The sequence below is a fragment of the Syngnathoides biaculeatus genome, chromosome 16, assembly GCF_019802595.1.
Source record: "Syngnathoides biaculeatus isolate LvHL_M chromosome 16, ASM1980259v1, whole genome shotgun sequence".
Taxonomy (NCBI): Eukaryota; Metazoa; Chordata; class Actinopteri; order Syngnathiformes; family Syngnathidae; genus Syngnathoides; species Syngnathoides biaculeatus.
This window is the reverse complement of record NC_084655.1, coordinates 5,489,515-5,516,203: the sequence shown is the minus strand read 5'-3', so window position 1 is coordinate 5,516,203 and position 26,689 is coordinate 5,489,515. Positions and strand designations below refer to the sequence as shown.

At 40.4% G+C, this 26,689-nt stretch overlaps 2 protein-coding genes across 6 annotated transcripts in view; one reads left to right on the top strand and one right to left on the bottom strand.

Moving 5' to 3' along the window:
- lmtk2 (lemur tyrosine kinase 2) overlaps positions 1-16,416 on the top strand; it is a 69,164-nt gene extending 52,748 nt beyond the window's left edge. Inside the window, exons 11-14 of the mRNA XM_061845785.1 lie at positions 7,130-10,028; positions 11,335-11,467; positions 11,531-11,767; positions 16,028-16,416. Coding sequence (XP_061701769.1) covers positions 7,130-10,028; positions 11,335-11,467; positions 11,531-11,767; positions 16,028-16,056 — 3,298 coding nt within the window. The 3' untranslated portion in view covers positions 16,057-16,416. The remainder of the gene's footprint in view (positions 1-7,129; positions 10,029-11,334; positions 11,468-11,530; positions 11,768-16,027) is intronic.
- Positions 16,417-22,641: 6,225 nt separating this feature from the next.
- Positions 22,642-26,689, bottom strand: part of tecpr1b (tectonin beta-propeller repeat containing 1b) — a 67,384-nt gene continuing 63,336 nt past the window's right edge. For 4 of the 5 annotated variants that reach the window (XM_061845599.1, XM_061845597.1, XM_061845601.1 and 1 more), the window contains exon 26: positions 22,642-26,081. In XM_061845599.1, coding sequence (XP_061701583.1) covers positions 25,947-26,081 — 135 coding nt within the window. In that variant the 3' untranslated portion in view covers positions 22,642-25,946. The remainder of the gene's footprint in view (positions 26,082-26,689) is intronic. The other variant, XM_061845602.1, reaches the window with a different exon arrangement.

Genomic DNA, 26,689 nt, shown 5'->3' with positions numbered 1-26,689 from the left:
CGTTTATGGTTATGTTATATGATAACTTTACTAATTTATGATCTTGTCCCAAAATGCTGCCAGGAAGAGGGTACTTGCGTTTTCTTAGTAGATCGTCCTAAAAAACAGAATCAGATTAAAACACTTAAATATTTTGATATACTGAAGGATATAATGCATAGAAATCATGATGTCCTAAAAATGGGACGATGCCCACGAATGGGTTCATAAAACGGTTTTATGTTTTATCATGACACGGATCTTTTGTTACTAGAATGTTCCTTTAGGGATGAAGATGGCTGTCGACAAACACCTACCTGTCATTTGGATCACACAAAGCTCTTGTCCTTTGCACCTGTGCAATCCATTTTTCACGATGAATCGGGGCTTTTGGAAACATGTGACATGTGAATCCATCCTCCCGAGTGTTCAAGCAAAATCCAGCAACACTACGAGTGGGCATTTTGGCGAACACGCAGAAAAAAATGGTAATTTCTCGCCTGTACAAGAGGGAAAGACACTCGACTCCACTGCTGTATGTGTCTGCAAAATACGTCACTTCCGGCTTCTCCTTCAACCCAAAACCCTCAAAAGATTTTTCATGGCGGTCGATGTACAGCAACATTCTGAGTTGCTGTGAACAAACAGATGAGTCCAATCTGGCTGATTTGTTTTTTGGTTAACAACATATTAAATGTCATGTTTTAGGTCTCGGTGGCACTTTCAGCTTACACTTAGCTACATGTTTGAGCTGTGAAAATAGATCCACTTAAAGCCTCCAGTGGCTGGACTATATACCACTAGGTCATTGTGGGGCTCTTTCCACATCCACCACAATGATGCACTCTAACGTGGCCATTTCAACACGAAGATCTGGTGCACACACTGGCTGTCATGTTGGATTTTTTTTCCTTACTCTTCCATCTTTCTCTCCAATCACCGATCCGCGAGTTATAATAAAGTAATAATATAAAAAATATAAAGTAATAAATAAAGAAAATAAGTATTTGAACACCCTGCTATATTGCAAGTTCTTCCACTTAAAAATTATGGGGGGGGTCTGAAATTTTCATCGTAGGTGCCTGTCCACTGTGAGAAAGATATTGTAAAAAGAAAATCCAAAAATCACAATGTATGATTTTTTTTAATGATGTATTTTTGTGATACAGCTGCAAATAATTATTTGAACACCTGTCGATCAGCTAGAATTCTGACCCTCAAAGACCTGTTAGTCTGCCTTTAAAAGTCCACCTCCACTCCATGTACTATCCTGAATTAAATGCTCCAGTGTGAGGTCGTTAGCTGCATAAAAACACCTGTCCACTTCATACAATCAGTAAGACTCAAACTTGCAACATGGCCAAGACCAAAGAGCTGTCCAAAGACACCAGAGACAAAATTGTACAACTCACACGGCTGTAAAGGCTACGGAGAAATTGCCAAGCAGCTTGGTGGAAAAAAGGTCCACAGTTGGAGGAATCATTATCATTGGAAGAAGCGAAACAAGATGGACCAATCTCTATTTAATTGACCTGTTGATTTACTGTATATACTAGTGTACTTAATTTTTTTAAATTTAATTAATTAATTTAATTTTAATTTTTAAAAAGTATATTTACAATAAACAATGTATCTTTGTTCGTGGCTGTGGAGTTTTTGACCAACTTATTCAATAGACTACTAGCAGGAGAGAAAATGCCAGAAGAATGGTGGAAAAGTGTGCTCATCCCCATTTTTAAGAACAAAGGCAGATGATATTGTGATCTGCAGTGAAAGTAGGGAACAGGCAGAGGAACTACTGGAAAGATGGAGGCATGCAATGGAAAGGAGAGGAATGAAGATTAGCCGAAGTAAAACAGAATATATGTGTCTGAATGTGAGGGGCGGAGCAGTAGGAGTGAAGCTTCAAGGAGAAGAGATAGCGAGGGTGGATGATTTCAAATACTTGGGGTCAATAATAGAGAGCAATGGGGAAAAAGTGAAATGAAGAAATGGGTCCAAGCAGGGTGGAACAGTTGGCGTAAGGTGTCTGGTGTTCTATGTGACAGAAGAGTATCTGCTAGGATGAAGGGCAAAGTTTATAAAACAGTGGTGAGGCCGGCCATAATGTACGGATTAGAGACGGTGGCACTGAAAAAACAACAGGAAGCAGAACTTGAGGTAGCAGAAATGAAGATGCTGAGGTTCTCGCTTGGAGTGACCAGGTTGGATAGGATTAGAAATTAGCTCATTAGAGGGACAGCCAAAGTTGGATGTTTTAGAGACAAGGTTAGAGAGAGCAGACTTCGATGGTTTGGACATGTTCAGAGATGAGAGAGTGAGTATATTGATAGAAGGGTGCTGAGGATGGAGCTGCCAGGCAAGAGTGTGAGAGGAAGACCAAAGAAAAGGTTGATGGATGTTGTGAGAGAGGACATGAGGACAGTGGGTGTTAAAGAAGATGCACGAGATAGGCTTAGATGGAAAAAGATGACACGCTGTGGCAACCCCTAACGTGACCAGCCGAAAGGAAAAGAAGAATGTATCTTTGTTCGTCTATTTATGCCCGTGAAGCAGAGTGACAGAATAAGTGAATGGTTTTCTATTAGATAGCAGGAAAACAGTAATTAATGTATACCACTTTTTTGACATTTTTGTTTGTTGGTGTGCTGTGAAGTTTTTCACTTGTAAATTATGTTCCTTAGCTCTATAAAGGTTGGAAATAACTCCTCTCGTCAGGTATTCTAATCTAAACCAACATTACAGCGTGACGGAAATAATGAGAAATAATTTACTGTAATTTGTGTAATTAATTACTTCACCCACACCCAAACTTTAGAGATTGATTCGACTGAATGACAGCTTGTCTACAAGCGTTAGTGCTAGCATTAGCTTGCTAGCCTTCATAACTTGTTGTTGCCTGCCTCTGGGTCGTACTGTGTTAAAAAGTATGTGAACATACCTCAAGTGAGCCTTAAATGTCCACTCCTGTCCTAAGCAGTGGTGACCGCCAACAAACATTTTTCCGCCTTTTTCCTCTTGGAAAAACAGTCAGCATGACCACTTGTTGTCCTCGCCACGGTAAAACATGGACTGGTTGCATTTGAGTTGACAAGATAAAGTCAAGTGATCACAAATAACGTTATGTAGTACTATCAGAATATAAGAACTTATTGGGTGGTGCAATTGTGAGACCAAATTCACCTTGCAGTCTGATTTAAGGATTGTGTGTTGTGTGTCCCATACTGCCATTTTTTTTTTTAATAACGTTACTGCGCATCAGATATTTACAGTACTATGTCAAAAGACATTCGACAAGGTTAAAAAACAAACCTTTAGATTCAATTATACTGTGCACGATTGTGACATGCAGTCGATCAATTACGTCATTGATCAGATCGGCAAATTAATATATTCCAGCCCGTCATCCAAATAATTTCAGCTGTGACCGCTCAGGCCAATAAGATCAGGATAAAGTCTATCAGTGACGAGCACACACTCACAGCCGACAGATTTTTATTTTTATTTCTCTCAGCCCATCTCGCTTTTCTGTCTTTGTTTGGATGACGTGTGCACTTAAAACCAACAACAAAGTGCTCTTAAGTGGCCACGGCAGGAGAAATTTTCAAAGCAAGCATAGTAATGTTCTGGTCTTATAATTAAGACCATTAATTGAACTTGGGTAGCGTAAGACAATTCTTTATTTCCATTTGATAAGATCTCATGCCAAGAACAGCTTCTTTACTCTTCATTTCCTGAATGTGTTATCACACTCAAAAGTGTCTGGAATTGTCACACTGCCACCTTGTGGTTGTTCCTTTCTGTAATACTTATCACTACATCTCCCTTCTAAACAGTAGGGTATAACGTTACCCTCAACATTACAAACTTCAGCAAATCCATGAATCACAATCTACTTGCTTTAGCTCTCAAACATCACTAGTAGTAAATAAAAATAATTAGGTCTTAGCTTTTCTTAAGCAAGAATATTGTGCTAATGTTATGAAAAAATCAGCACCTCTCCCCTTAACAAATGTTAACCCTATAGTAACATTGTAAAACATGCAACTGTTCACAGATTATTCATGTTCTATTAGTCTCGCCGTATGTTTCCTTGGCCTGGTGAACCTCAGTGTCTTAGTCACTTGTGAAGGGAATGACCTAGGACTTAGTTCTCTGAGGACTGTTGCTTTCCTGGCCCAGAGGTCAAGGCATCCGATCTAACATCCGATGCTGGCCGCGAAGCAGTTACCATGTTGATTTGTGTTTCAGCAACACATTGTAGCGCTGACAGACCTGTCCTTGATTGGTGTTGATGCTCTTGTCAAAGCATCCACCAGGACCATGTATTTTCCTGGCATGTAAACTAACTCAAAGTTGTAACGATGCAATGTCATCATCATATGTTGTATTCTGGGTGACATGCCTTTGAACTGCTTTATCCTGATGGTTATGACTGGTTTGTGGTCAGTCCCTACTGTGAAGGTCAGCAAGCCATACACATAACTGAAATTTTCCACATCCAAATACTAAGCCCAAAATGTCTTTTTCTGTATGTGCATAGCGTTGCTCTTTCTTTGTCATTGATCTGGACGCATATGCCACATCTTGCCATTTGTCTTGGTTCTTTTGTTGTAACACAGCTCCCAAACAATCTTTAGAGGCATCAGTGGAGATCTCTGTTGGTTTTGATGGATCAAGGAATCTGAGTACTGGCGCTTTAATTTTTCTCCACTCAATCTCATGTCGAGCAGTCCACTCAAAAACTGTGTATGCTGTAACAACTCCCCGAGGCATGCTGGTTTGGTGAGATTAGGATTGAATTTACCCAGGAAGTTAATCATTTCCATGACTCTCAGCACATCTTTTTTGTCAGTGAAGGCAGGCATGTCCAATATAGCTTGCATTTTTGATTGGTTGGGTTCTACTCTTTCGCTCGTGACCTTGTCACCCAAGAAAGCCATCTTGAAGACCCCAAACAGGCATTTTTCTCTGTTCAGTTTTAGTCCAATCTTTTTGAGTCTTTGTAGGAGTTTTTCCCCAGCCTCTCGTCATGTTCTTACCAAGTATTTCCCCCAACGACCATGTCATCAATGTAAACTGCTGGTGTCTTCCAGACCTTCTATGATGGACTCCATCACTCTGTGAAATATCCCAGGTGCCAATTTGATGCCAAATTGCAATCTCAAAAAACAGTACCTTCCAAAAGGAGTGAAAGTAGTGTACCTGCTGCTTTCTTGGTCTAGTCGCAGTTGCCAAAAGCCTCTTGAAGCATCAGGTTTACTGAAAAGTTTTGCACCAGCCATTTCACTCATTCTCTTCTCGCTTTGGAATTTAAAAATGTTCTCTTTTAATTTTTTAATTAAGTCTTTGGGATCAAGGTCGACTTGTAGAGCACCTGTATTATCATCATCATTATTATGATTATTATTATTATTATTCATGCATGTGATGGAGTTCTGTGGGCTCTTCCACTCGTTCAATAACGCCCATTTTAGTCAATTCATTCAAGTTAAGCTTTCAAACCAGCTCTGAGTGGGGCTGGTGCTCTTCTTGGAGCATGTACCACAGGCTTGGCATTTTCCTTCAGCTGAATTTAGTATGTGGAAGACAATGTTCCATGTCCTTTTAAGACCATTGGAAACTTGTTGACTGACTGTACGTTTCTCACACCGCTTTTGGTCTAATATTTTGCCTTGTTTTCCTCTTTCCATGTTGTCAGTATTTACCTGATGGATTCTCTTCACTAATCCCAAGGCCTCAGATGCTTTTTCTCCTTAAGGTGACTCTTGTTCATTCGGCACACTGGTAAATCAAAAATTGTGCTTGCCTTTTGCCGTCACTTTGTCTGATTGCAACCACGTTTGTTTTTTATGGGCTGGAAGCTTTCCGAGATATGCCTTTTCCCGAGAATCTTCTGGGCCTCACGATCAGAGCCTTGAAATCTTTCTCATTAATCAAGTTTGCCTTGGCTCCCGTGTCAATTTTAAATGTTTCCATTGACCCATTGACTAATAGTGAAATAGTCCTTTTATCAACAGTTGCTGTGTTGACAGACTGGCCTACATTGTTACTTTTTGCAGGCAGTGTGCTGTTTTCTTCAATCTGTGACACCATTTTGATGGAAAACGTATCACTCAAGTCATCACCATCATCAATGTCTTCCTGCACTGTGTGTACATGTTTCTTTTATGAGAGTCAGATTGTAGCATACTGATTTTTTTTCCTTTACAATGCACATTTTCTCAGAGGCTGGACATTGTCTTGGTCCGTTGTTCACCACATTTTGCAAGTGGAAATCTCTTTTTTGAAGGTGTCATTTTGAAATTTACTACGATGCTTTCCTTTTAGTGTTAAGGCATTCCCTGCCTCCGTGTCTTTATATGTTCCTCAATGAGCAGACTCATTAAAGGTCAACACATGTTGTTGTGCTAGCTCACTGGATTGACATCTTTACAGCATTGTCCAAACTTGAGTTTCGACTCTCTTAACAGTTTCTCTCTGAGTTTGTAATCATTTATTCCAAACATGATCGAATCTCTCATGGAGTCTCTGAGATTATCAAAATTACAGGACTGAGTTTTAATCTTGAGGTCAGTGAGAAAATTGTCAAATGACTCACCTTGTTGTTGTCCGCGTGAACAAAAGTAGTTTCATATGTTTCATTTTTCTTTGAAAGGCAATGCTTGTCGAATTTCTTTCACATCTCATTAAACCTAGCTTTGTCATCAAGTTGAGCATACACAAATGTGTTGAATACTTTCTTTCTTCTGTCCTCTATGGTGAGCAGCAGGTCAGTTTTTCTCTCTGCCCTTGCATCCACTCCCAACAGCCACAATGTAGAGCAGGAATTGCTCTTTGAAAGCTCACTCAGTGTGTCACAAGTGTCTGCAATTGTCACGCTGCCACCTTGTGGTGGTTCCTTTCCACAATACTCATCACTATAAGCGTGGCTAGCTATCTAGCTAACCGGTATTGTGGATGTTGTAACTCATGCCAGTCTCAATCAGTGCATTACATGGTTCCGTTTAACCAAGGCCAGCATCCCTTTGTTACTCCTACGTTCTGTCTGTATCTCTGATGCAACATTTTTAAGACAGTCTGACTTTACTGTTCAGCTCCTTGTAACAGACATTTTACTTCAATGTCGCTATGTTTTTTTTTCTTCTAGGTACGAAGTCCTGCAGTTCTGCTGGCTCTCTCCTGACAAGCGTGCGACAGCTGAGGAAGTTCACCGTTTACTCATCTACCTGCGCATGCAAGGCCAAAGGGACCTAGAAGAAGACTTTGAGCAGCGCTGGGACGCTCTCAAGCCGAGCATTTTAACACGACAGACCACCGTTAGCCACTCGTCCTTCCCAATCCTGGAGCAGTTTGCAGATGATGCCCTCCAGCAGGACATTGATGAGGTGCTGACTGTCACAGAAACCAGCAAAGGACTGAGTTTTGAATACATTTGGGAGGCAGCCAAGCACGACCACTATGATGGCAGCCATTCTCACCTGGGCATGGACACAACAGTGAACTACCAGAGCATGTTTTTTCCTGTTTCTACTGAAGACATCCAGGCTCATTTCCCAGATCCTATTGCCAGACTATCAAATGCTGATGGTGGGAACACTCAGTCTGGAATTACTGGAATTGTTCCAGTGTTCAATACTCAAAAGCCAGCTAATGGCAATGGTTACTACATCCAACTTGAAGAAGAAGCAGAAGAAGGTAATACTGGACAAAATGGTGTTCAAAAGACAGACTTCAATTCAAGCCAACAAGACTTTGTTGTTCTCCAAGATGTTCGTTTGGATGAATCCAGCACAGACGCTGATTTTTTTCATCACAGTATCGACTCCAAGGATTCTTACTTACCAGACAGTCATATCTGGTCATCTCTTGAAAATGATAGTCCATACCACACCAATATTTTCACAGAGGAAGAGTCCAATCAGGAGGACTCTGTATCTTGGAGACAAGATTTTGTGGCGCTTCCAGAGGGCAACGGGAACCCTTTTTGTGTAAATACTCCTTTGGATGTGCAAGACATGAGTGCACATGATAATTTCTTAGAGAGTTGTTCAGAAGCCACTCACCAGACTCAGGAGGAGGACAGTGTTGATATAAAGAGAATCAAGAACACTGGTAAACTGGCTGAGAATTATCAGTTTCTTAAGGAACACAACTTGATGAAAGAAGTCACACACTTTCTAAATCCACAGCAGAATTTTCTATCTCCCGGTGTCATCCATGAACCGGAAGAAACCTTCAGAATGGCTTCTTGGGACAACCTGGAGGCCTATGGCAGCCTAAATGCAGCTGATACTTATTTAAAGCCTGCATGTAGTAGCACGTCCCCAAGACGGGCAATTTTGGAGTCGTCTTGCACCAATTTCGGGGAACATAACCCATTTCGGGTACAAAATGAAACAGTGTTGCCTTTCATTACTGTTGTCTCAGAAGACGAATTATGCAACCAGCTGCCATCTAGTAACAGTTCTTCCACTGAGGACCTCACTCTGCTCCCACCCTCAGCCAGAGATGTAGACTCTGATTTCCATTCTACCTCGGAAATGTTAGATATTATCCTTAGTCAGACTGATGATCAGATTACTGTGTTCTCTGAAAGTGCCACTACAGACATATTGTACACAAATGCCAATCCTTCCACCTCGGACCAGGACATTGAAACCTCGAACAGTAGTGATCAACACCTCATTGGAAGTCAAATATCTGAGAAGCCACATATTCAAGGATCTGTTTCAGACAGTGGAAATGTTGATAATCTGACCAGCGTTGTGCTGTTGAGTGAACCCATTGAGGATGCCGATTTGGAAATGGACCCAAATCTGTTGGACCAGGAAGAATTATTTATCGATACCAATGGACAACCTCTCGACAGATCCTCTCTGCTGGTCTCTGGGCCTTCTTTAGACCAGATTAGTCAGGACAGTTTACTTGAGGACAGCATGTCTACTACTCTGCCAACTATTGACCACACTGCTGAGACACCAGACTCTTTAGACTCCCTTGACATTCACCGTCCCGAAGACCAACACAAGCTCCAGCCTCCGTACAAGATAGCTGACAGTGGGTATGAGACGGAAAACCTGGAGTCTCCTGAGTGGAACTCTCAGCCCAACAATAAGGACCTCTCGCCTGTGAAAAATGGCGAGAGTGTAGCCCAAAAGGAAAACAATACAGATGAGATTGCTACTGCAACCAATTTGGTGCCTCCAGAAATTGTCATCTCTGAAGCCGATGGCACGCCAGACACTCCTGGTGAAGATCATGTTGAAGTCATTACTGTCGAAGAACCGCTCATGAGTAGTAATTACAGGGACTCCGCCTACTTCTCGGACAATGACGACAAAGCTGAAGATATAAATGCAGAAGGTTCTGCCGATGTCCGTTCACTGGCAAACTCTACAAAAGTTGCAGTGGCAGTACAGGAAAGTCCAATTGAGCGTATTGTAGAGTCGTTAATACAACAAAAAGATTTTTGTGCTGCCTCAGAAGTGCAGGGTGACATCAGAGAAGAACCAGATCCATCTCCAAAGATGCATTCAGATGTAAAAAAAAATGTAACAGAACCTCCAAGATGGTCGAATCATGACAGAGACAAATCATACATTTTCAACAATCAAGCAGAGTCTCCTGAGCCAGATCACCCTCTCCCCACCAGTCCACTTCCATTGCCCGAGGACACTGTTCACGCAAAGCTGACCAGGACCTTTGCCGGGGAGGCCCATAAAATAAAAGAGCCAGACGTGGAGGGTCGTTATCTGGGCCGGCGAGATAACCCAGAGGATGGTGTGGACGCCGACGAAGAGAACGAAAACAGTGATGACTCTGACGAGGATATTCATGCCTACCAGCTCCACAGCTCCAGCTCAGACAGTGAGGAGGAAAGTGCACACGCCGTGCCGCTCATCATCTCCGATGACAGCGACACCAAGAATTTGAGGAGCTTATTGAAACCCACAACATTCAACATTGGGGCTCCAGGCTCCTCGGCCACGACCACCAAGAGAGCTGTTTCCTTCTTTGATGATGTTACCCTCTACCTCTTTGACCAGGTAAACTTTGGTGTCCGTCTTGGTGTCAGCAATTTTTTTCCCCGACGCTAGAGTTTTCGATCTTTACACTTTTTTGTAGCGCTTGACTTCATTAGGGTTACAGGTAACCTGGGGTCCATCCAGGCTCACTGCAGGTGAGTCAACCGTGGGGCACATAGACATTAGGCATTCATAATACACACATTCACACTTGAGTGGACTTTACAGCGATTTTATTGGCCTGATCCGCTGATAATTGGGATGTCATAATTCGCTGATCCGATGTCATTGATCAGCTCCAAGAAAGATATACTCTGTATCCCCGTCGTCCACAGTATATCTGACTCGAAAATCTGGTTTATTTTTATATAGTAGTAAAAGGTTTTTTTTGTTTGACTGTACTGTAAATATCTGACAACCTAAAGTTACTAAAACATTTTTTAAAAAAGTGTCTGCAGCATGGGTTCGGTTTAGGTGACTAAGAAAATCAATTGCATGAGAAAAATATGAATTTTACATGAATTAAGTGTATCAATCCAAGAGAAATTAGTTTTACAAGGATACAAAGGTGATATTACAGGAAAAAAAACTTACAAAAATAAAGTACTACTATAATTAGCTTTTACTTTTATAAGATTAGTGATATTACAAAGAGTAATTTACTAAAGTTATAACAGTCCTCAATTCTTTATTACATTAGTTTAAGATACAAATTTTAAAAGAATAAAGTTGACAATATTACCATAAAAAGTTTGGTTTATAGTTTGAGTATAATAAAAAAAATTTAAGCAATTTTACAAGCCTAAAAATAGAATCAAGTCAATACCATTACAAGAAATGTACAGGAAGTCCTTGATTTACGAATGGAATCTGTTCCTACGTTAGTGACATAACCCGAATTTCCGCATAAATTGGATTTCACAGTTAAAGGTCTAACCCAGAGGAAATGTATTTTATAGCTTGTTTTGTTTGTTTACAGTAAACACGAGCTGCCACAAACAATTCTTTACAGGACCTTCAAAAAGAACCTTTTAAGACACATCCTGCTTCAACTTGTCTAGAGAAGACATCTGTATACAGGATTTTGTAATATAAAAAAATGATTTGGAATTTCATGACTTTCTTCTTGCTTTTTAACACAAGCCTTAACTTTGAGCAATGGTATGTTGACTTTTTATATCAAGAGCGCCTTTAAAATAACCTTGAGTCGTGCTAAATGCTGCTTCCACTTGTTTAAAGACAAAGGCACCTCTGTACATTGCATAATGTATCTCCTTAACTACCTTTTTACATCATCATAACTAAAATCCACTGTGTTGTGATTCAGGACACCCCCACTAAGGAGCTAGGTGACCACTCATATGGCGCCAACACGCACACACCACAGTTTAGCAGTCCTGTGCAAAGTTCCAGCTACATGAACCGCTTCACCAACTCTGAGAGCTCCACAGATGAAGAAGGTAAACACTTCCACACATGCATGACTCTCCACACACCCTTCACTCATCGCCCGCTTTCCTCAGGGGGTGGTTTTGAGTGGGATGATGACTTCCCCTCAGCACCCACCTTCTCCTCCAAGACGCACGTAGATGTGGAAGCGTCCAAGAGCTCAGCGTCATCCCGCATCTCATCCCCGGCGGCTGCAGTGGCGGCTTCCAGCTGGGAAAGCTCCTCCAACTACTCACGCTTCTCCATCTCACCGGCCAGCATTGCTACCTTCTCCTTGACGCACCTCACAGACTCTGATATTGAACAAGGAGGCTAGTTGACAACACACTAAGAATCTCTTTTGTAGCTGAGCTAATCCGCCTTCGAGATCCTCCACCATGTTGCCATTATAGAATCCATTTATTATATTCAAAGATTAATACGACAGTTCCTCTTTTGTTGTGGGGGTTAACTTCATTAGACAAAATCTGTTATATAAGACCAATTTATTATTTGTAGGAATTTAAAAAAAATCATATGGATTTCCATGGCAAGTGATGTTTTAGAATGTGCTCCATTTGTTCACGTGAGATCGCCAATACACGCTACACAAGCACATGCCTCCACAAAGTGGCTGTGCTTTGCTTGAGTGACATGACCCATGCAGACATGCCAAAAACACACACAAAATCTATTACCTGGCTGTGCACTATCTTTCGCAGTGATTTCTTGGGAGTATAGGCAGCGCAAAGCGTCAATGAGAAGTAGGGTTGGTTGTTCAAATGAGTGCTATAAACCCGAACAAAAGCAATTTCCTGGCTGTACACTGTCCTTCACAGCGATGATCTCAGCTGTGTAAGTACGCAAAGCGTCATGGGAAGTAGGGCTAGCAGATGCTGCTGTTCACCAGAGATTTCTGATGCTCTTTTTAAATACAGGATTGTAGTTGTACAAAACCAAGCTAAAAATTGCTTGTTGCTTGCATTTGTTCTCAAACATACGTTTAGTGTGCATTAGCTGAGCATCAAGCTACGTTGGTATTTGTGAATCTTTTTCCATGAAACCTTTGACTGTGGCTGATTTGTAAAACATTGACATCCCGGTCATGTTCAGTGCATCACAGAACAACTAGGTGACTGACTAAAAGTGAGTTGAAACTGCTTGGTCACGGTTTTTCCATGCAAAATAAGAGCTCATTTGTCACTATGGGTTTTTGATGCCAAGTTCTAGTCAAATAGCCAATAACAGTAACTGCACTAGATGTGCAGACATGCACTACACTGATCTTTTTTTTTTTTAAGAAGGGATCTTCGATATAGCAAGGGATTACTGTACATTGGTATTGATGCTGATACTGTACAGGTATGTGCCCAAAAATTTGAATATCGATGGAAACTCCATGTTTCAATTATTTGTCAAAATGTGAAACGTGTATGAGTTCATCAAGCCTTTATTGGTTTTAATTTTAATGATTATGGCAGAATAAAAAAGCAGTATTAGAATATAGTAATCCATCATTTTTTGCGGGTAATGGGATCACGGGATAAAGCCACTCGTGCGCTTATTGTTCGATGTTGCGCCAGGAACCAGTTGTATGCCTTGTATTAACGCCTTTTTCTGCAATATGCCGATATGGCATGCTTATTTTTATTTATCGTGATGAATTAAAAAAAACCTTAAAGCACTGAAGCCACAAAACTTGAAGCGCAAAGTGGGGAAAGAACTTTGTTTTATGACCAAGTTCAACATTGTAGGTGCCCTGTCCGTATTTTTGTCAGCTTTGCAGAACACTTGCAGAGGTTCTCCTCAGCCTTTAAATGGTCTCAGTCTGGCTAAGTAGACTTCACAATCATGGAGGGCTTTCACAAGACTGCTGACTTAGTGGTTGTGCCGAAAAACCATCATTGATTCACTCCATGGAGAGAAAGGGTCTCAAAAATAAATTACAAAAGAAGCTGAATGCTCACTGACATGTTATGAGGAAGGGAAAAGCATAGCTGGAAAAAGTGGACAAATGACAGGGATGACCACGTCCTTGAGAAGATTGTCAAGCAATTGCGATTCAGAAATCTGGTTGAACTATCATAAGGAGGGGACTGAGGCTGGTGTCACTTCATCAAGAAACACCAAATCCAGATGTCTCCATGTCATGAGTTGTAGCTGTAGAATTGCATAGGTAAAGCCACTTCTTCCTCTTACTTTTCTTTTGGCTTGTCCCGTTAGGGGTTGCCACATCGTGTCATCTTTTTCCATTTAAGCCTTGTGCATCTTCCTCTCTGACACCCACTGTTCTCATGTCCTACCTCACAACATCCATCAACCTTTTCTTTGGTCTTCCTCTCTCTTTTGCCTAGCAGCTCCACTCCTGTACCAAAAACATTGTCAGAAGCACTTGCGCTGGGCTAATGAAAAAAAGTACTGGTCAGTGGTCAGCTTCCGATGAAAGTAAATTAATTATTTCATTTGGAAAGCCCAACGTCTGGACGAAAACTGGAAGAAACATAAAAGTCAAACTGCTCAAAGTCCAGTATGACGTTTCCACAGTCCATGATGGTGTGGGGAGCCATCTTATTTACTGGTGTATGTCCCATTGTCTTTTATTATAATTTTTAGTCCACAGTCAACGCATTTGTTGACCAGGAAATTTTAGAGCACTTTATGTTTTTGTAGACAATGATTTTATTTTCCAGCAGGATATGGAATCGGCCTACAGAGCCCAAATTACGAAAACCCTGCTTAATAGCAATAGAAAAACAGTACAGTGATTGGTCAACCATTTTTCCTAACATGAACCACATTGTGCATTGCATCGGGTATTGTCAAGATGAAGATGAGGAAACAGAAACCCCCAAATGCAGATGATCTGAAGACCAATATGAAAGCATCTTGGGCTACATTAACACCTGAACTATGCCAAAGGCTGATCACCTCCATACCATGCTGCATTGATACGGTAATTCATGCGTCAGACGCCCCAACTAAGTATTGAGGGGATATTAATACAGTTTTCACAAGCCCAACATTTCTGTTGACGATCCTTTTTTGGTGGTCACATGAATTATGCTAATTTTGTGAAATACTGGATTTATTTTTGTTTTTCTGCCATAATCATCAAAATTTAAACAAATAAAGACTTGAAATAATTTTGCCTTATTTGTGGTGAACTCGTATATCATGCAAGTTTCTCTTTTTGAAACAAATTGTTGAAATAAATGGACTTTCCCTCAATGTTCAAATTTTTGGCCACATACAGTGAAGAAAATAAGTATTTGAACACCCTGCTATATTGCCAGTTCTCCCACTTAGAAATCATGGAGGCGTCTAAAATTTTCATCGTAGGTGCATGTCCACTGTGAGAGGGATAATCTAAAAAGAAAAATCCAGAAATCACAATGTATGATTTTTTTATTTTTTTTTATGGTTTGTGTGATACAGCTGCAAAAAAGCATTTGAACACCTAAGAAAACCAATGTTATTTGGTACAGTAGCCTTTGTTTGCAATTACAGAGGTCCTGTATTTGTTCACCAATTTTGCACACACTGCAGGAGGGATTTTGGCCTACTGCTCCAAGTGGATCTTCTCTAGATCAGACTGGGCTGCCGCTAAGAAACACGGAGTTTCAGCTCCCTCCAAAGATTTTCATTTGGGTTTAGGTCTGGAGACCGGCAAGGCCACGCCAGAACCTTTATATGCTTCTTATGGATCCACTCCTTGGTTTTTCTGGCTGTGTGCTTCGGGTCATTGTCATGTTGAAAGACCCAGCAACGACCCATGATCAATGCTCTGACTGAGGGAAAGAGGTTGTTCTCCAAAATTTCACAATAGATGGGTGTGGTCATCCCCTCCTTAATACAATGCAGTCGTCCTGTCCCATGTGCAGAAAAACACCCCCACAGCATGATCTTCACAGTAGGAATGGTGTTCTTGGGATGGAAGTCATCGTTCGTCTTCCTCCAAAGATGGTTAGTGGAGTTATAACCAAAAATTTCCATTTTGGTCTCATTTGACCACAAAACACTGAAAAACATAATAATAAGCAGTGGTCTTTTATTTTTTTCCGAAGCTTTGTCTTAGGATAGGAGCCTAAGTTAGGTTAGGGTGATTGGGAAACATTAACATACCCACACTCAGTTCAGAATCAATAATTATCCAGTTGCATTACATAATTGTAAAACATTAAAATAAGACAGACGCCAGAGATGCTAATCATTAACTGTATTCACTACAGACATGTTTTGCTTGTTGAATCAGTTTTGCTCTGAGCAACCAACCAGAGGAGAGCAAAAATGCTGACATCATTGTGTTATAGTGCTCCGACCGACCCTGTTGGGAGAATGTGAAATTTGTTTGGTCAATGATGCTGTCCCGTTGCGAATAATAGTCTCAAGTGGCACCGTCCCACAAATGTGATTGTGAAGGTCTTAAGCAGACTACAGAGGCAGAAATCTGTAAAAATAAAAAATCAGACGTACACATGGTAAAAGCTATAACCAAGTGAAATGCAACAAAATGGAGAGAATAGATTGTTGGGAATGGATGACTATAATTTGTATTGTAATTGACTTTTTTTTTGTTTTTGTGTCCCTATTAGGAAGCAGTGAGGATGGCGAAAAAGACTAGCTTCCACGTTTGAGCCACTTCACTAGTTGTCATCACACTATCTAACACTTGCACTTTTTGGAGAACTGGAGAAGGTGGTAGAAGTCGATTCAGCTACCAGCCGGCGGTTGACGGTGATTCCCGAGCTGTTCGCAGATGCGCAAATCCACCTATGGTGGCAGGGCGAAAGGGGCCTGAGCAGGGCGTCACAAGTGCGCCTTTGTTTGGCTGTTTCCTGTTTTTTTTCTGAAAAACCTTTGTCACTCCCTCCCCCCCAAAAAAGACTCGAGAAGTACATACTGTATTTTTGAATGCATTGTGATACTACAGCCAAATAGGGAGAACCTTTTTGAATGAATCGTGTTGTGCTTTCGTCATTACTCCCATGGCTTATTGTTTTCTTTTTTTGTGTGTGTGTTCAAAATCTCCTCTTTGGAGAGAAACTCTTTCTTCTGTAGAAAGAACCGTTTTACTAGTAATCTTTTCCTAGGGATGGTTGAGTACTGATACCAGGTATCGGGCCTATCCTGGCCTTATTTCAAGGTATCGGGTACTCGTGATATAGCAGACCATGAGTAAGTCCTCCTGGCCTGTAGGTGGCACTATTCTGCATCCGTTTGACACATCGGTGAATCATTATTTGCATCAGTAAAAAAAAAAAAAAAAAGGCCTTTGTTCACGATCTGTCGTAATAGAGATTTTATGTATCAATAGTACTAGCGCTATCGGTACTCTATTGAGTACGCATAATGGTATCGGTCTGGAAAAAGTGGTATCACGCATCCCTAGTTTTTTCCCACTAGTCTATTGCGCTTAATATGCGCTGAATATCCAATAAAAGTTATTCGATATCCTTCTTATCCATCTTAAAGTCCTTGTACACTTTGTCTTCGGTAGTAATATAATTCATCTCACTCGTGTAACAACTAATCCCGTTTTCTAAGTTTTCCCCACTACTTGTGGGACTTTTGCCCTACTAGTACGCACTTAAACCTTCCTAGTAAACTGGTGTGGTGCACTTCTAAATAAATTGTTGGCATATTTCACAACTAGTTGCTGCATGGAACCTACTAATATCACCAAAATGGCATTAAGTAGTGTTGCCTTACTAGTGTAATGTAGTCATTGTACTAATTTGCCAGAATTGCCCAACTAGTGTGTATGAATGTCGTATAGTGGGGGGGGGGGGGGGGGGCTTAAGGAGGAAGATAGTGGTTCCACTAGTGCAGTTTCACCTTCATGACTAACATGTAGTTGTTCAACTAGCTTGCCCTACTGATTGCCTTACTAATCAGGACAACTTTGGCATACTAGTAGGACAATCATGTCACTAGTAAACCAAAACAGTACTAGTGAGAACTATTGGTGACTTACAATTTATTCACTCTTTGATATGTACTGGTATGCTCTTTGCAATGTAAGACAGTTCAGTGACCATCCCACAACTACCGGTAGAACTTCTTATTGAACACTCTATGTTAAATAGTAGAATTTTAAAATGTCACTAGTACAGTTGTGGCCAAATGTTTTGAGAATGACCAGTATTGTTTTTCACAAAGTTTGCTGTATCAATGTTTTTAGACTTTTGTTAGATGTTACTGAAGTATAATTACAAGAATTTCATGAGTGTCAAAGGCTTTTCTGGTTAAATGAAATCAATATTTTCAAGCTTTCTGCAGTCCACCCTGGCACGCTGTCAATCAACGACTGGGTCACATCTTTACTGATGGCATAATGAAGGCTTGGAGTTTGTCTGGATTTATCGGTTTTTGTTTATCCTCCCGCCTTTTGATGATTGACCACAAGTTCTCAATGGGATTAAGGTCTGGGGATTTTCCTGGGAACACACTTACCTGTGTTAATGAGAGATTCACTGACATGATGTCAGCTGGGCTTTATGTCAGGGCCAAAGAGGGACTTTGCAATAAATTTCAATTCATGTAATCACTTTTCATAACATTCTGTAGTACATTCAAATCGCCATCGTGAAAAATGAGGAAGTCGATTTTGTGAAAATTAATATTTGTGTCATTCTCGAAACTTTTGGCCACATCTCTAGTGTGCAGTTGTCATTTAGTGCAGTTTTCCTCACTAGTAACAGGCCCAACTAGGAAGCCAATTTTGTCTTTAAAGAGCGATGTATTCACTAGGAAAACAATTTAGCACACTAGTACAATGACTGACTGAGAGGTAGTCTCCCCCACTTCCCGCAACCCCGTACTTGCGGGATTTTATAAATATTAAGTGCTCCACTATTAATACTAGGTGTACACGTCAACTAGTGCTGAGTTGTAATCTTGCTAGTAACATATTTCCGATAGTGTCCCATTTTTATGCTGCTACTACTAGGGTCCAGGAGGCTACTAGTAGATGACACATGCCTACTTGTTGGATGTAGTGTACTCGTGCCATCAAATTAGTTGACCAGTAAAGCAGAATTGTGTAATAGAAGGTCATAAAGTGGCACTAGTAGTGTAAAAGAACACGAGTAAGAAATGCCAGTTCTCCTAAGGGCTTAGTTTTTCAGATTTACTGAATTGTCTTACTGGGTAAAAATCGTGTTCTAGTATAAGGACTGTAGAATATATCAGGGCTCTGGAATAAATGCTCAGCCCACTTTTAAAGCCCTCGTACTAGTGTTCTTTGCTGTGTAGCTCCTTTAGACTTGATTTTTTTCAAAAGCTGACATGAGCTCGATTAAAATAAGTAGTGAAAACACTAAACTCGTTTTGTATAGTCCCACTTGAGATCTGAGGGCTGAAAAAAGCTGCTTGCTTGGGTTCAAGTCACTACCGTATTTTATTTTTAGACGACGCAATGAAGACATTTCAAGTTTGTAGGAAAAAAGGTTAACACCCCCCCCCCAAAAAAAAAAATGCAATCAATTCATACAATTGAATTGAAATGGTTGCCATGGAAAGTGAGCATGAGCGGAGATGGAAAATGAATGGACGATGACGATGCATGTCTTTTGCCTTGGTTTTTAACTTTTGATGAGATTTTCCTGTGATTTGTTAGATTTTACTGCTGTTGTGAGTTTATTTTTCTTTTAGTGTCTTCATTTTCTTTTAAATTTAACTTCATTTTTTCGTACCCAAAGAACCTCTCTGGGGGCGGGGGGAGGGGGTGAGCATGCATGTGATTGTATGGCTTTATCTCTGTTTTGATTGTATGTCTTTGTGTCTGTTTTGATTGTGTGTGAAAGAGAGACTGGAATCGGTGTCAAAAATTGGCAATTGGACTCGTGTGCCCCTCATCTGGTCTTTTTGCTGTTCATTTTTGTGTCGACACCACCACTCCCGCCCCTTCACCTTTTCGTCGACAACCCAGGCAGGCGCCTGTGTGCACCTCAAACTTGAAGGATATTTAAGGACTTTGACTGGACGAGCCGAGTTGATGTTGGCTTCATCTTGCACATTTGACAAAAATGTCATTTTTAAATGTAAAACAACTGTACTGTGGATAAATTTGTCATCATTACGGGGACGAGGTTTTGTTGTGTGAACATGAGTTGAGCGCCAATCACGATGACGATGGTGTCACGCATGTTTAAATGTGGCCATTTTAACAGTGGTGATATTTTACTTCACATTGATCATGCATTAGTGTCATTCAATAAGATGTTTATAATTACATGGTTTAATATGAAAATAAATGCAGATGAACTTCTACTGAAGGTCTGTAATGTTCAAATAAAACACTATCGGTTGTTTTTATATACAGTCTGCCCTTGCCCATTCCTGGTTCACCCCCACATTTTTGCAGATTTTCCTTTTATTCCCCATAATCTACCGTATTTTCATGACCATAAGGAGGACTGAGAAATCTTAAATTCTCTCCTAAATAGATGGGGGTGCCTTACAATGTGCACACTGAGATTTGCATCAAAGCATACTGGGAGAGTATATATAACATATTTGTTCAGTCATTCTTTTATTTTTTGGTTATTTGCTAGTTATGCCGTTCTGTTAGTGTGTGTGGCAATGACATAGAATTAAAAACTGGACTGCGCACAGGCCCCTTTCACGTGGTAAACCTTCGTTCAGGTCAAAACATTGCTTTGGGTACTATTTCACGTGAAAGTTGCCATCCTTTGACATCCTTACAATTGTACATTGTGAAACATCGACTTTAATTGGAAAATTCTGGGTTTAGCTTGTTTTTTGCGCTGTTGGCAGTCAAAACTGTGCAGGCGGTCGCAAAGAAGTAACTTCACCGGTAAGTGTGTTTCATCTTAACCTTCATAATTAATTATATATTCATCGCATTATTTTGTATAACAATGTATGTTTACCATACTTTTTGCCCTGACCAGAAGTCAGAGCCTGTTGACCATGGCAGAACCAACGATGGATGCAGAGTGTGAAGTCAAGTTTTTCTTCTAATCATTGGTGTGTGCTAATATAAGCTCTTCTGCTTAAAGATGTAAAATACAATTGTTGCTCACTGGCTTGTGAGTGCCATCATGTGGTAGCTTACATACATGCTAAAACACTTGCTAGGATTCATGCTAACAGGGAAACCAGTGTTTTTAAGTGTACTTCATTGGACACAACAACAATATTTTTAGATATTGGAACGCCATCCATCCATTTTTCTTAACTGCTTATCCTCACAAGGGTCGCGGGAGCGTTGGAGCCTATCCCTGTTGTCAAGGGGCAGCAGGCAGGCTACGCCCTGAACTGGTTGCCAGCCAATCGCAGGATATTGGAACTCATTGTGGACATAAGGTGTGCTGTCCATTTTGGAAAAAATGTAAGAATTTTAAGTGCTCCTTATGGATGTAAATATATGGTACATATCAAACATGGGGATTTTAATACTGCATCCATTATTGCCGGATTTTTGTTATTCGCGGGTGGGGTGGTGGGGGTAAGGAACATAAATCCCGTGAATAACGAGGGAACACTGTAGTTCACTGGTTTGGTAAACCAGGGGTTGTGGGTTCGTATCCCACTGGGGCCTCCACTCCCTGAGAAGGGTTGCGTCAGGAAGGGCATCCGGCGTAAAAATTGTGCCAAATATATATGTGCGTTCATCTGAGATGACACGCTGTGGCGACCCCGAAAGGGACAAGCCGAAAGAAACTTTACTGTAGTTTAATCAATACCCCCAAATAGTCAATAATACTTGGAAAGGGCTTTCAAAATGGAAAGGGCTTTCAAAATTTGGATCGTACCAGTGCTTATTTATGCTGCGTGTCGGCACCCAGTCGCCTGGCACTACCAATTATTGACTCCATTGGAATGGAATATCACCTTCTGGTAATTTAAGTTCACTTCTTTTTTCTAATGTTTTTTTTTTTTCGTATAGTGTGCTAATTTTACCTTGTCATCTAGCTCCCATTGTGTGGAAAATATCGGTAATTTGTTAGGTCTCCCAAATAGTGTTTCAAATGGAGTGAGACTTGTCAAGCTTGTAATGTTGATGTATAGTTTGACTAGATCTATATATTGTGTTCATGGTCTGTGTGTTTCTTCGATGCATTTCTTCATTGTATTCTAAATTGTGCCATTCATTCTTTCTACCAATCCTGCACTTCCTGGATGGTAAGAACAGTTGTTTCAAGTTAATGTAGAACATGAGTCCAATTTTGTTGACCACTTTGTTTACAGTGTTTTCCATTGGTATGATGTCTTTGCATAATGCTTTAGCTACTGTTAGTGCATCAGGTTGTTTAGCTGGGAATATTTCTAGTCGAAGTGCACTTTGTTAACCTTTGAACTCAATGATTAAGTTCCCTGCTGTTGTGAGAAAGTACTTCATTTTTATCTTTTGGATTCCAATCTCCCATCATATACAACAAGCGTTTTCATTGGTCAGGAGGAACGCATCCGACGAATTAAACGCGTATAAAATTTTCCACCTCGCTTGCAAAAGTTAGATCGAAAAATGAACAAGTGTGGATTCTGGCACAGAGCACAGTCGGAATATTGCAGAAAAGTTTTTTTTTTTTAATCTATGCAATTTAAAAATACGGAATTCTGTGTATAAACGGAAAAATCCTGCTATACTGACTTCCCACTGAACAGGGTGACAATTACTTTCTGTTTGAGGTCATTCTCAAGCTTCTACCAGTGGCGGAGAATTCTTGCCTCTGCATCCATAAACAGTTGCCACTTTTAATTTCCTGTTCAAATGTGGTAGCTAAGCTCCACTCACTTTTACACATGCACGTATCCTGGAGCTCAAGTATGTACAGGACACACATTGCCCTTTTCTCTGTTTTATATACTAATTTGTCTACTCGATAGGGACTAGTATTCTCAAGGTTTGGTTCTGTCACACGCATTCACTCATTCTGCAGCAATGTCTTTACTTCCTTTGGCTTCTCATCAACCCTCTCAGTCTCCAGAGGCAAAGCCGAGGCCCAGTCCCGGAAAGGGTCTCAAGTGCTGTGGCCACAGTCTTTGCCTGGACGTCGACTCAGCCACTGGAAACCTCAGGTATCTTGTGATCCGGCTCAAAGGACCAAGTAAATGTCAGGTTTACCAATTGGACATTCAAAAAAACAGGACAAAAAAGGAAGCAGACACCAGTTCAGGTTTGACAGCTCGCGAGGAGAGGAACTGTCTCGTACAATTCACCACTGCATTCTCTGATTATCCTCTCCTCAGCACCTCTGTTTATTTGGTTTCAAAACACACCTTATTTTACATGGATGTTACAAAAAGAAGACGGGGGAGCAAAACATAGTTGGAAGCAAAGTGTACTTGATGTGTTCACACCAGCGCGCTCATTCATCTTGTGGTTCTGTGTATTCTAACATATTTCTCCGCCACACCAGACTTACACTTGCAGTACCACAGTTCCTTTCTTGGTACTTCATAGGCTTTCTTCAGATCCACAAAGACACAATGTAGCTACTTCTGACCTCCTCTGCACTTTTCCACAAGCATCCTCAAGGCGAATAATGCATCCGTGGTGCTCTTTCTAGGTATGAAACCATACTGTTGCTCACAGGTACTTACTTCTGTCCTGAGTCTAGCCTCCATTACTCTTTCCCATAACTTCATTGTGTGCTTCATCAACTTTATTCCTCTATAGTGCCCACAGCTCTCAAAATTGCCTTTGTTCTTAAAAATGGGAACTAGCACACTTTTCCTCCATTCTTCACACATCTTCTCGCCTGCTAGTATTCTTTTGAATAAATTGGTCAAAAACACCACAGCCACCTCTCCAAATTGTGTCCATACCTCCACGGATATGTCATCAGGACCAACTGCTTTTCCATTTTTCATCCTTTTTTGTGCCTTTCTAACTTCACCCTTACTAATCATTGCCACTTTGTGGTCCATCAAACTTAGCTCCTCTACTCTTCTATCATTTTCTTCGTTCATCAATGCCACAAAGTATTGACTAACACTAATGACTAATCTTTATTTTATGTGCAAAACCTGCCATTGCTACTTCTAGGGATCTCAGAGTCAAGACAGGTTTTCAATCCTGAATTTCATCAGCAACCTGAACAGAAAGCTTTTTCATGCCTACTCGTTGAACTTTATGAATATATACAGTACATTGATGGCAGTTAACGTTTGGATACCAGTTGACAAAAATCCATAGGAGTGAATGAGTTATCACCATAATTAACTCAAGCAGGACTTGTAAAATACCACTGACTGCCTGCATCACTCACTACACCTTTCTGCTTGCGTCAGACAGTAGTTTTAATTGGATTTTATAGTGGTTCACGTGTATTGTCCAATAAGGTTAATTTACAATATTGCTCATACAGTGTGTGGATAAAAGTTTTTGAAAAACACATTTTTTTCCCCAATCATTTTTATTTCACATTCTGCAGTAATGCCCCCACACAGTGTAAACATTGTTGACAACAAACATGGAAATTGTCTTTGATGCTAACAGGAAGATTTCATTTTTATTTATAATTGTGTAATTATTGCAGAATCCAGGAAGAGGAGTCTATCTCATCATTTCTCTGTACATATAGTCTCTTCATATCACATTTTTGCCTTGAGGGTGGAGAGGAACATACACACACACACCACAAAAACACTGTTGTAACTGGGCCAAAAAAAAAAAAAACAGTACAAAAAGAATAAAATAAAAATCTTCATGAATGACTAACAGAAAAGAACATGTAGGATGTTTTGGTACAATAGCCCTCAAACGATCAATGTTGATATTGATATACTCTGCATTTCAACTAAAGCCATTGAGAAAAACAAAAAAAAAAGATGTAGACATGCACAACAATTCATATTCCCTTTTTTGACAGTTGGTTGCATGAATACATAAATATCACTGAGGATGTGTTGACCATCATTCACTCCTTCCCTACACACTATATAGAACAGTATAGACAAGTTTACTCTCTCATTGGTAAAAGGTTTTCCACTAATACTTAAAACTTGAGTTGGATATCAAGATTATCCTTTGATGGTAGCAAGTTGTCCTCTCCTGATCAGGATAACCAAACTTGAAAGCTGCTGGAGCATTTACTTGACATAATTCCTGTCAGCCTAAGGTTCATGTACTAGTACGCGCTTTGTCCTCACTGATAGGAGAATTCAAGATATATAGCAAGATTCCCTGGTAGAATAGCCATGTCTAACGAGTAACATATATTCCACTATTGTATGACATACGAGTAGGACAACAACATGTTGCTGGAGAGGCAAAACCATGCACTAGTTGACATTTCTATTCAACTAGTACTACAAATGAAGCACGTGTTGTGAACTAGTACAATTGTATGTCACTAGTACACAAACCTCTTTATCTTGTGTATTTTAGTAATACTACATGTAGTTTTACTAACATGGCAAACGTGCCCTAGTAGTTCTTTGCCCTCACTAGAATACAAAAGTTACTAGTAAGACAAACTGTCCCACTAGTGCAGTGAATTGCCATGCTAGTGAGGACAGAGGGTACTAGTACATTGACCTTGAGCTTGATATCAAACTGTATAATGTCTCTAGTAACAAGTACCACTGTTTTCAAATGGTGGATTTTGCCTCATTGGTAAGATCTACTTATCCTACTAGTAGCATATAGTTTATCCTACTAGTGAGGACAATAACCTACTTGTACATGGTGTTTCTAGTAATACATGGTTGTCAACTAGTGTAGTTTTGCCTCAGTAACATTTAGTTGCCAAAAATGTCTTGCTACACTCTGTCCTCAGTACTAAGACAATTTAGGGCAATAGTGGAATGACTTGGGTAAACATAGTAGAACATTACTAGTAATTCTAAATTGCACTAGTGGGATGACACTCGACCGCTGTATGAGATTTTTTTCCTACACAAGTAGGACATCTTCAGGATATTTAGTCGAACAACTGCATGTGATTAGTAAGGCCAATCTCCTTATTGGGTATTTTGGTGTTACTTGTAGGGTCCAGGAGGCTACTCATGTGTGAGAGATCCCTACTAGTTGGACATATAGTGTTACTCGTGCAGCACAGTAGTTTATCAACCAGGTTAAAAAGTGGTACTAGTGGTGGAAGAGAATGTTATGACAGTTGTTCTACCAGGTGGCCATTTGTTCTACCAGGCCCCTAACAGTTCTACCATGGGCCCATTTGTTTTACTAGTAAGGACATAGAGAATACCAGCAAATGGATCTGAAGAGAGCAAAAACAGAATAAATGCTCAAAAGGCTTTCCATACTCAAATATGGTGCTTTTTTTGTATGCATATACCGTATTGCTTTTCTAGTGATCGTGGGTTGTTCACTATCTTTCAAGATGCATAATGGGATATATTTTTCATTTATTACGGGGATACTCTATATCGTACTCACTACACATTCCAACAGCACCACAAAAATCCTACTATATAGTGGCTAGGGAGTGATTCTCAACATACCCTCTGTGATCATTTATGAACGTTCTCAACGTGGTTCCAGGCACATACAAGAGGTGTGGTGGAGAGAGAGTGCATTTACACACCCACAGCAGCCCCGTTGAGCGGTGTGGGTAGTGGGGTGGGTGATGGTTGTCCGGTGGTGGGAAGCAGGTGTTTTGTGCGGGGGGCCTCCACAGAGTTGGCCCTCACACTAATGTGCTCCCATCCTCCCTATGAGGCAGTAAACGCATACAATATGTCCATGAATCATTGATAAAGCCTTCAAAACAAAGGTGTCCCACAAGAAAACTATACGCGACAGTCTTGAGATAATGTATTATTATTAATTAGATATTATATAATTCATTCTGTGACCACAATTGCCGCTCAAAACATCTTAATCTTTACCACTTGAAATAAATCTGACATGAAAAACTGCACTCTCCTGTATATTGTAATTCATAAAAATATACTGTAATAAACATTTAAACTGTTTGTGCCTCATGGTTTCATGCTTCAAAGCCCATTAACAAAACAAATGTTGATCCTTCATATTATGCACACCTTAGCAACCAGGAGTCAGTAAACTCATTCCATAAAAAATAAGGAAGCCAGTCTCTTCCGAGCTGAGCAAATTGCACTAATACAAGCATATATGCCTGTGAGTATTTTGCATTGTCGGTCTACATGTTGTTGCACTGTTTGTCTTCCAAAATGCGTTGTTTACAGTACTAAAACATTGATTTGATACTAGCTTCATTTGCCCATCTCTGGTGTTTAGCACTGTGTTTAACCATCAGGGGAGCGGACTTTCATACATTATGTGCATTGGTTAAATA